Genomic DNA, 11,299 nt, shown 5'->3' on the forward strand with positions numbered 1-11,299 from the left:
TGTGATGGGTTCAGTAGAGAGAGAGATCAGTATGTTTGGCATTATGTTTCGATGTATACTGCTTTCTTGTAGGTTACAATGCTTCTGACGTGGAGATCCTGCCAATTGCAGAACTTCCTGTTGCAGGCTGACAACGCTGCTTCTTATCGCAAATCAGCAGCTTATAGTCGTCAGCCTTGAAAAGGAAGTTCTGTAATTGGCAGGATCTCCACGTCCGAAACATTGTGACCAAAAAATATTTGTATATGAAAACTGTATACACTGAGACATGATGGCAGACATATTGGAAGGTGAATGTACGGTTTATAGACACATTTATCATGTTGTCACCGGGATGTACTGAAGCAGAACCAATCACAGGACAGGGCTGTTCTCTCCCACAGGGGCTCATCAGCACAGGGCTGCAGCGGCTTCACAGAAGTGAAATCGGCAGGGAGTAGATTTTGGCAATGCGGTGTGTATGTAAGACGCAGATTGAGAAGGGATTTCTGGGTAACACCGTGGCCGCTAGTGAATGCATCTACCCAGAATCCCTCTGTCCGTGGCTTTTTTGCATACATTTCCCAGGATGCATTGCCTGAGCTCTGCATGATGTGCTCTGATGGCCCTTTTAATGGGGAGGTGTTGGTTGTCCACCATTCAGGTACCAGAATACAAGGATGATTGATATACATTGGGGGTCCTTGGTGAGCACTCCTGTAACCAATCACACTACATTTACATCGCTGAAATAAGCATTACCGTTGGTTGCTATGGGATATCGCCGGGTAAGTGTGTGTGCATGGTGCGGCCGCCATACTCCATGTAACCTCATCCCGCTCTCTTCCAGGTACAATGCGGTCTGGTTAATATTCTTCACCCTCGGACTTGGCACTCTGCTGCCCTGGAACTTCTTCATGACGGCCACCATGGTAAGTTTGCGGTAACTGACCAAGACACAATGTATACAGGATAACTAGTAGGCTGGACAGTGAGTATACAGGATAACTAGTAGGCTGGATGATGAGTATACAGGATAACTAGTAGGCTGGATGATGAGTATACAGGATAACTAGTAGGCTGGATGATGAGTATACAGGATAACTAGTAGGCTGGATGATGAGTATACAGGATAACTAGCAGGCTGGATGATGAGTATACAGGATAACTAGTAGGCTGGACAGTGAGTATACAGGGTAACTAGTAGGCTGGATGATGAGTATACAGGATAACTAGCAGGCTGGATGATGAGTGTACAGGATAACTAGTAGACTAGGTAGCTATTAAATTGAATACCTAGCATGCTGGATAATTAGTAGGTTGGGTACTGGGTGTACTGGAGCATGGCATGGATAATGAGTAATACTGATTAGTAAACTGGATACCTAGCAGGCTGGATAACTAGAAATCTGACTTTCCATCAGGCAGGATATCAGGCATACTAGTAAGCTGGATAATGGGAATACTGGATAAGTAGTGAGCTGTGTAACTAGTAGATAGTTAGTAGTCAGGAGGAGCTCTCGGTGTGTCCTCACCTCTTCTCTTCTCTCATGCCAGTATTTCACCAGCCGCCTGGGTGAGCCGGCCAGTGCCAGGATAGCATCCGATATCGGTGATGACTTTACGACCGGCTTCCCGAATGTCTCTCTTCTAAGTGACCCCAATATGACAGAGGCCCGAGCGCTGGAGCCGCCCAGATCTCAACTGCAGAGCAAGTTCAACAATGTCATGACCCTGTGCGCCATGCTGCCCCTCCTCATCTTCACCTGCCTGAACTCCATCCTGCACAGCAGGTCAGTCACATGCCTATGCCCTATTGGTGTCTTCCTGAAGTGTGAGCACAGAGAGTGCAACTCTGCTCTGTCTCTGCCCCCCCCTCCTGTCTCTGCTCCCCTCTCTTGTCCCTGCTCCCCCTCTTGTCTCTGCTCCCCCTCTTGTCTCTGCTCCCCCTCTTGTCTCTGCTCCCCCTCTTGTCTCTGCTCCCCCTCTTGTCTCTGCTCCCCCTCTTGTCTCTGCTCCCCCTCTTGTCTCTGCTCCCCCTCTTGTCTCTGCTCCCCCTCTTGTCTCTGCTCCCCCTCTTGTCTCTGCTCCCCCTCTTGTCTCTGCTCCCCCTCTTGTCTCTGCTCCCCCTCTTGTCTCTGCTCCCCCTCTTGTCTCTGCTCCCCCTCTTGTCTCTGCTCCCCCTCTTGTCTCTGCTCCCCCTCTTGTCTCTGCTCCCCCTCTTGTCTCTGCTCCCCCTCTTGTCTCTGCTCCCCCTCTTGTCTCTGCTCCCCCTCTTGTCTCTGCTCCCCCTCTTGTCTCTGCTCCCCCTCTTGTCTCTGCTCCCCCTCTTGTCTCTGCTCCCCCTCTTGTCTCTGCTCCCCCTCTTGTCTCTGCTCCCCCTCTTGTCTCTGCTCCCCCTCTTGTCTCTGCTCCCCCTCTTGTCTCTGCTCCCCCTCTTGTCTCTGCTCCCCCTCTTGTCTCTGCTCCCCCTCTTGTCTCTGCTCCCCCTCTTGTCTCTGCTCCCCCTCTTGTCTCTGCTCCCCCTCTTGTCTCTGCTCCCCCTCTTGTCTCTGCTCCCCCTCTTGTCTCTGCTCCCCCTCTTGTCTCTGCTCCCCCTCTTGTCTCTGCTCCCCCTCTTGTCTCTGCTCCCCCTCTTGTCTCTGCTCCCCCTCTTGTCTCTGCTCCCCCTCTTGTCTCTGCTCCCCCTCTTGTCTCTGCTCCCCCTCTTGTCTCTGCTCCCCCTCTTGTCTCTGCTCCCCCTCTTGTCTCTGCTCCCCCTCTTGTCTCTGCTCCCCCTCTTGTCTCTGCTCCCCCTCTTGTCTCTGCTCCCCCTCTTGTCTCTGCTCCCCCTCTTGTCTCTGCTCCCCCTCTTGTCTCTGCTCCCCCTCTTGTCTCTGCTCCCCCTCTTGTCTCTGCTCCCCCTCTTGTCTCTGCTCCCCCTCTTGTCTCTGCTCCCCCTCTTGTCTCTGCTCCCCCTCTTGTCTCTGCTCCCCCTCTTGTCTCTGCTCCCCCTCTTGTCTCTGCTCCCCCTCTTGTCTCTGCTCCCCCTCTTGTCTCTGCTCCCCCTCTTGTCTCTGCTCCCCCTCTTGTCTCTGCTCCCCCTCTTGTCTCTGCTCCCCCTCTTGTCTCTGCTCCCCCTCTTGTCTCTGCTCCCCCTCTTGTCTCTGCTCCCCCTCTTGTCTCTGCTCCCCCTCTTGTCTCTGCTCCCCCTCTTGTCTCTGCTCCCCCTCTTGTCTCTGCTCCCCCTCTTGTCTCTGCTCCCCCTCTTGTCTCTGCTCCCCCTCTTGTCTCTGCTGTCCTCTTAGCAGTATTTCTTGCTCCTGGCTCTGTTTCCCGATCCTTTCTCTACACCTGGCTCGGCTCTCCCCCTTGACACTGCTCCTGCTTTTGGCTCTGCTCTTTCACCTGGCTCTGCCCTCTTTTCTGCCTCCTCTGTTCTCATCACTTTGGGACACCTAGAACCATCTACAGTGAAGGAATAAGAAAGGGCTCCAATCTGCAGGTTCTACACTCAGGTCCTCTGCCCATCGGTCACACCGCTGCCAGGGTACACCATGAGTACTCACACTTTTCTCCCCTCTGTCTCTCCAGGATCCCTCAGAAAATCCGTATTGCCGGTAGTCTGGCCGCCATTTTCCTGGTTTTCCTGATGACCGCCATCTTTGTGAAGATCGAGTTCTCCCCCATCACTTTCTTCACTGTAACCATGATCAAAATCATCTTTATCAACTGTGAGTACAAAGAATGTTCACTGTCTGTCCGACCATCACTATGGGGGTGTCTGTCTGTCTGCAACTATTGGGGTGTCTGTTCATCCATCACTGTGGGGTGTCTGTCCAGCCATCATTATGGGGGTGTCTGTCAATCTATCACTATTGGGGTGTCTGTCCATCCATCACTGTGAGGGTGTCTGTCAATCTATCACTATTAGGGTGTCTGTCCATCCATCACTGTGAGGGTGTCTTTCAATCTATCACTATGGTGGCATCTGTCTATCCATTATTATGGGGGTGTCTATCCATCCATCACTATGCGGGGGTGTCTGTCCATCCATCACTGTGAGGGTGTCTTTCAATCTATCACTATGGTGGCATCTGTCCATCCATTATTATGGGGGTGTCTGTCCATCCATCATTATGGGGGTGTCTGCTTGACCATTATTATGGGGGTGACTGTCCATTTCTACTGGGGTATCTTTCTGTCTATCACTATAGGGGTGTCTGTCCATCCATTACTATGGGGGTGTCTGTCTTTCCATTACTATGGGAGTGTCTGTCAATCTATCACAATGGGGGTGTCTGTCTATCCATTACTCTGGGAGTGTCTGTCCGACCATCACTACGTGAGTGTCAGTTTGTCCTTATGGGGGTGTCTGTTCAACCATCACTATGTTGGTGTGTGTCTGACTGTCAGTGGTGTCTGTCTGCCCATCATTATGGGGGTATCTGTCTGACCGTCACAATATAATGTATGTCCATTTGTCACTATGGGGGTCTGTCTATGGGTCCATCACCAACCTCGTAACCAAGTGTCATGTGTGTCTGTGGTGGGGGGGCAGTAGACCCCGTCAGTGCTGTTTATGGGCTTATAATGGCAGGGAGAACAATGGGGATGCTGGCTTATGGCAGGGAGAACAATGGGGATGCTGCTAAAGCGGGCCACACACAATCTTATTGTACAATCACCTTCCAAAAACGAAATAGTTCAGGGCCCTCACAACTATCCATTACATCTATACCCAATCAGGCCGGTCTTTGCACTGCATCACTGGGAAATCTGAAAGAGATTGCACAATCAGATTGTAACATATGTGGCCAGCTTATCAGATTGTCCTCTCCAGTATTGGGCATGGGTCGGGCCCCTAGACCACCGTGGGTCTGGCAGAATAATGTAGATTTAGTTGCTGCCTTTTGTATATAATCCTTATTAACAAACCGGCACTTGTGTCCCTTCCGTGTAATTCTTCACAATATAGTAAATATGAAATGTCCCGCGGAGCGGATGGAATTTATTGACAATGTGCAAATGCTGAATTACACAGACGGGTTGGCTGAGTCGCCCCTTCACAGTGTGTCGTCCCCACCCGCTCCCGGCATTGGGCTCCAGGAAGTCTCAGTAATGTGAGAATGAAGCGTGAGATGGCGCTCAGCGAAGCGGGAATGACTCTGACCGTGTGACTGACAAGCTGGATTTACACTCAGATTTATCCTCCTGGTTCCCCTCTCATTGCTGGGATAGCGGGATGTGGAGTGATGGGGTGTCACGGGATTAACGCTCTCCGTCTCCTTCGCAGCGTTTGGCGCTCTCCTCCAGGGAAGTCTCTTTGGATTGGCCGCCCTCTTCCCAGCCAGTTACACGGCGCCTATAATGAGCGGTCAGGGCCTCGCGGGGACGTTTGCCGCTCTCGCCATGATCTGCGCCTTGGCCAGTAAGTGCCCCATTCTCTATCGGTGATCGTCGTGTTGAGTCTGGGGGTAAGAAGTGACATTTCCCATTCCTGGTGGAGTCTCCAGCCACCATTCTGTCCCCTGGTTCTGCTCCCTTCTGGATAACCCTAGTGTCTTCTATTCCCCCATCCCAGTCCATATAACCCCCTCCTGCCCAGTATACCCCAGTCCATATCCCCTTCCTTTCCCAATAATCCCAGTCCATGTCCCCCCTCTCCCAGTCCATATCCTCTCTTCTCCCAGCAATCCCAATCCATATCCTCCTCTTCTCCCAGCAACTCCAATCCATATCCTCCTTCTCCCAGCAATCCCAATCCATATCCTCCTCTTCTCCCAGCAACCCCAATCTATATCCTCCTCTTCTCCCAGCAACCCCAATCCATACCCCCCTCCTTAGTAACCTTAGCCCATAGCCTCCTCCTCTCCTATAAAGCCATTCCATATTGTTTTCTTCTCCCGTTAACATACATCTGTATCCCTCTCCTCTCCCAGTAACCCCTATCCATATACTCTCTACTTCCAGTAAAACCAGCCCTTATCCCCTCTCTTCTCAGAGTAACCCCAGTCCATATTGCCCTCCTCTCCTATTAAAACCAGTCTGTATCCTCTCCTCTTGCAGTAAAAACATTCCTTATCCCCCTCTTCTCCCAGTAACCCCAGTCCATATCCTCCTCTCTCAGCACCCTCAGTCCATATCCTCCTCTCTCAGCACCCTCAGTCCATATCCTCCTCTCTCAGCACCCTCAGTCCATATCCTCCTCTCTCAGCACCCTCAGTCCATATCCTCCTCTCTCAGCACCCTCAGTCCATATCCTCCTCTCTCAGCACCCTCAGTCCATATCCTCCTCTCTCAGCACCCTCAGTCCATATCCTCCTCTCGCAGCACCCTCAGTCCATATCCTCCTCTCTCAGCACCCTCAGTCCATATCCTCCTCTCTCAGCACCCTCAGTCCATATCCCCTTTCTCTCCCAGTAACTCCAGTCCATATCCTCCACTCTTCCAGAAAAAGAAAGTCCTTACTCCCCTTTTCTTAAAGCAACCCCAGTCTATATATCCCTCCTCTCCCAGAAACCTTATTCCATATCCTGCTCCTCTCCCAAAAACTCAAATCCATATGCTTTTCTTCCCCCATTGTCACCAGTCCATATCCTCCTCCTTCTCTCCCAGTAACCTCAGTCTATAGCCCCCTCCTCTCCCACAAACCTCATTCTATATCTTCCCTTTTTCCAGTAAAAGCAGCCCTTACGCCCCCTCTTCTTCCAGCAACCCCAGTCCATATCCTTCTCCGTTCCCATTAATACCAGTCCATATTCCCTCCTCTCCAAGTAACCCCTATTCGTATTTCCTTAGGTGGCTCAGCGTTGGAGGACAGCGCCTTTGGCTATTTTATCACAGCCTGCGTGGTCGTCTTATTGGCTCTCTTGTCATACCTGGCACTGCCCAAACTGGTGAGTGTGTACCGACCCCGGCAGTGAGCAGACGGCGGGATTGGTGTATCTGGGATGTCACAGTATTTGCTGCATCTTTGAGTTTGTAGCCAAAAATCTGAAACATGTTGGATTTATAAATGCAATGATCTGATTTATTATAGATCACATACATATGGATTATTACTAACAGGCCAGGGGTAGGCAACCTGGGCACTCCAGCTGTGGTGAAACTACAAGTCCCATGAGGCATTGCAAGACTCTGATAGCTACAGGCATGACTGCCAGAGGCCTAGACATAATGGAATATGTAGCATCACCATAGCTGGCATGCCGAGGTTGCCTACCCCGTGATAGGGTTCTAATGCAAGGCTGCAGATAACAGCAATCATTCAGGCTACATAGGTCATGAGGGGATCAACTTACTGAGCTATACCTTCCAGCAATGACACCTGAACATATAATCATCAGCAGCCACTGTGACTGTAATCAATTAATAAAAGTATTTCTTATATAAGAAGACAGTGATCAGTATTAGCAGACTGTAGCTATAGGAGGTTTTGTATGTTAGATTCATCCCGTGCTCACTGCGCCACCTGCTGGCCATACATCAGAATGACCTGCTGGCCATACATCAGAATGACCTGCTGGCCATACATAAAATATAAAAGGCGGGGTCACATCGGGTAAATAGACACCAAACATGTCAAGCCTTAAAATTGCGTGCACGCGCGAAACCTCAAAAAACTACCATACCCAAAATTGGCCATAGGCGACGCTTTAAAAGCTTTTACCGCTCATCAGTTTAGTGTTAGCAGTGATTGATGTGCTGGCGCGCAGCAAGCCGGCACATACATACGATCGGTAGGCTATAGAGCTGCCGATCGTATGTATGTCAAACAGCCGGGAACAGCTGTAAGGAACGGGCGGGTTTTTTCTGCTAGGGGGGCGCACAAAAGCAGAAAAAAAAATGTGAGTCCGCCGTCCGTCCGTTTTTTCACAACGGGTGGACGGCAAGAGGTTAAAGCAAATGTAACCCCAATCACTAAAGTGTCATATAAGCTTTAACACGCTGATAACTTTATATCTGCAGCTTTCACTAAAATCAACCCTGGTGATCCTGCCATGAAAAGTCTTTGATCAGTCACTTCCTGTGATAGGGTGGCAACGATCTGTCCCAATTCCTAACAAGAATTCAATTTTAAATAAAATAAAAAAGTGACAATTGTTTATGATGCACAGTGTGTAAAAAAAACAAAATGTCAATCAGTTGGGGCTTACATTATATAAAACATCTAGATCAGGGGTAGCCCCCCCCCCCCCCCAAAAAAACCCCCCCCCCCCAGCTGTGGGGAAACTACAAATCCCACAAGGCATTGAGAGACTCTGACAGCCACAAGCATTGCTTGCAGAAGCAGATGCATGAGTAACTACAACAAGGTCCTTTATCTGGCTGTTCTTTGAAGGCTGAATTGGGGATCATCAGCGGTCCTGTTGGCTTAAAAATCTTTCCATATCCCTATAGTAGCATGTTCCCTGAGGGCTCTCGGCATGTGCATTCATAGTAGAGGAGGCATCCCTGCACATGTGCACTAGCCATGCATGCGGACAGCAGGGATCCTACACATCTAAAGGGATGCTGCTGATACCATTGTTCATGTCATGCTGGAAACCCTGCAGCTTCCTGTACATGTTCCCGGACACTTCACTGAAGTAATGTGCTGCATAGAAGTGGAGTCGCTGTGACGCGTTATATAGTCAGATGAGCAATGATCAGTCTCTGTGATTTCAGGAATTCTACCGCTACTACACCAGCGAGAACCTCAACAAGACGGCCAGTAATGATATGGAGCTGAAGAAAGATTTGCTAAAAGGTGAGCGGCCCATCCGTCTGTTGGAGCAGTGGCCTAATTGTGTAGATGCCGGGGTGTGCGTGTGTGGCAAAAACAAATGTCCTTATTCGAATGTAGTGTTGTAATAATATATTATGGCCACTAGATGGAGTTTCCAAGTTCGAATGTAGTTTGTTGCTGTAATATTACATTGTGGCTACTAGATGGAATGTAGCATCCATCGAGTGGCCATAATTTCCCCTGCTCATCAGCGCCATCTAGTGGCCATATTTTCCTCTGCTGCTCCGTGCCATCTAGTGGCCATAATTTCCTCTGCTCCTCAGCACCATCTAGTGGCCATAATTTTCTCTGCTCCTCAGAACCATTTAGTGGCCATAATTTCCTCTGCTCATTGGCTCCATCTAGTGGCCACAATGTATTATTACAACACACTGCATTCAAACTTGGAAACGTCATCTAGTGGGCACAATGTATTATTACAACACTACATTCGAATTGGGAAAAATATATTAAGAACAATATACGCCCAAATTGAATGTTTACAGATATTCTCAGGGCGATCTGTTTATATAATGACCCCAAAATGTTACATATATTTATTTTTGTGCTACATTGTATACATATCAAGATGGCATCCCCCCTCCGCCACAGGGAAGTCCATCCACCCCAAGCATAGACAGACTCCACCACTCCAATTGCTATCCTCTGCCCAGCTTCTCTTGTATGGAGTAGTGACTGAAGGGCAATGCAATAAAAGGGGAGGGGATAAGTAAAGTCCTTGGGGCTGATTTATAATGCGTGACGTTTGCAGCTCATTACTGCCACTAGATGGAGCCAAAGAGCATAAGAATTTCCTTAGCTCCTGGGCTCCATCTAGTGGCATTAATGAGCCTATACACCACTATACACTGCAAACGCATTATAAATCCGCCCTCTAGTGTTATCCATAGTAACCAATCATATTCCAGTTGTCGGTTCTCTATTACCCTTTAGAGAGTGAAAGGAAGGCTCTGATTGGTTGTTGTAAGAAACGCAGACTCAATCCTTTCATCCAGCATGTAGAGCTGGCATTAGCGCTGTCCCTCCTAGAGAAGAGTTGGTCTGTAGTGATACCTATAGGGAGGGGGGCGCACAGTTGTGCCCCGCGTAGGAATACGGGTTCGGGGGTTCCCCAGGACGGTGTGTACAGGAAGCCTGCATTGTGATTTGTTTTGTATGATCTGCAGGTGACAACGCAACAGAAGCTGGAGGGAATAAAGCCGAGCACGGGAAACCATCCATCATCAACATCCTGAAAAAGGTTTGTGCTTGTGTTGTGGTCACCGATCTTAGCCGAACAATGAAAAAAGAAATATCTGTCCCCCGTGTTTTGTCCCTTGGTGCTCATTCCTCCCTCCTCCCTCCCTCATTCCTCCCTCCTCCTATACACTGTCTCTTGTATCTTGCCCTAGATCTGGGTGCTGGCCCTGTCCGTCTGTCTGGTCTTCGCAGTCACTATTGGCATCTTCCCCTCCGTCACTGCCGATGTCAAGTCCACCATTGCTGGTGATTCTACCTGGGGTGAGTACTGCTATATGACCGGGAGGGCGGGCGAGCTCCTCTGATGGACGGTGAGCAGCGGCACACTAGGGATATGGGGGGGAATTTATCAAAACTGGAGCAGACAGAATCTGGAGCAGTTGCCCGTGGAAACCAATCAGCTTCTCTCTTCAGTTTGTTCAGTTAAGATTTGAGAATGAAAGAGAGAAGCTGATTGGATGCCGCGCACAGCTGCTCCAGATTTTGTCTGCATTGGCGTGAATCGGCCCTAAAACACATTCGCTGGATGGAGGAATATTCGCCTCCACGGTGCTGAGGAGCTGGTTTGGTTTAAAGCTGCGATTGTTTCGTTTGCCGGTGAAGTGAGTGTGAGTCATTTTTTAGATGTAGTAGAATAGTGAGAACCCCTGTCAGGGTTCTTTGCCATGGGGGAGATATTCTTTCACTTCCTGTCCCAGAGACACAGCAGGAAATTTGAGGAAATCTGTTCTTCCGGACAAGGTGGTCCATTCGAAGATTGGGGACATCCAAAATGTTTTGGCTTTAGATACATGTTAAGATTGTAACACATAGTGTATACGTGGGATCTCTATATAATCAACAAGACCCAAACGTTTGAGGGCGATACCCCCACAGTGCAATGTTACAAGGATGAGTGTAAATGGAACCCCTCACAGCCCTTTATCAACCAACATGTCGGAGCCCCTCATCACTGTCCACATCAAAGCCCCGCATCACCCCTTATGTCACAGCCCCTCACCTCTGTCCACATTAAAGCCCCCCATCACCCCCTCATGCCAGAGCCCCTCATTTCTGTCCACATCAAAGCCCTTCATCACCATCCATGTCACAGCCCCTCATCACTGTCCACATCAAAGCCCCTCATTTTCCCCCAAGTAGTCAGAGCTCCTCATATCATCCAACATGTTAGAGTCCCTTATCATTCCTCATTGGCCTCCATTTTGGAGGTCCTCATCCCCCCGTATTTCGAAGCCCCACATCAGCACCCGTTTCAGAGCCCTTCATCACTCCCTATTTTGGAGCCCCTCATCAGCCCTCATATTGGAGCCC

The 11,299-nt window shown here is 49.6% G+C and overlaps 1 protein-coding gene across 1 annotated transcript in view; it reads left to right on the plus strand.

Moving 5' to 3' along the window:
• The window catches only part of SLC29A1 (solute carrier family 29 member 1 (Augustine blood group)), a 17,170-nt gene that overhangs the window by 873 nt on the left and 4,998 nt on the right, over nucleotides 1-11,299 (plus strand). The window contains exons 2-9 of the mRNA XM_018572111.1: nucleotides 830-911; nucleotides 1,537-1,772; nucleotides 3,553-3,692; nucleotides 5,255-5,389; nucleotides 6,760-6,857; nucleotides 8,629-8,710; nucleotides 9,916-9,989; nucleotides 10,141-10,275. Of these exons, the coding sequence (XP_018427613.1) occupies nucleotides 830-911; nucleotides 1,537-1,772; nucleotides 3,553-3,692; nucleotides 5,255-5,389; nucleotides 6,760-6,857; nucleotides 8,629-8,710; nucleotides 9,916-9,989; nucleotides 10,141-10,275 (982 nt within the window). The remainder of the gene's footprint in view (nucleotides 1-829; nucleotides 912-1,536; nucleotides 1,773-3,552; nucleotides 3,693-5,254; nucleotides 5,390-6,759; nucleotides 6,858-8,628; nucleotides 8,711-9,915; nucleotides 9,990-10,140; nucleotides 10,276-11,299) is intronic.

The sequence above is a fragment of the Nanorana parkeri genome, unplaced genomic scaffold, assembly GCF_000935625.1.
Source record: "Nanorana parkeri isolate BGI_ZX_2015 unplaced genomic scaffold, ASM93562v1 scaffold1940, whole genome shotgun sequence".
Lineage (NCBI taxonomy): Eukaryota > Metazoa > Chordata > Amphibia > Anura > Dicroglossidae > Nanorana > Nanorana parkeri.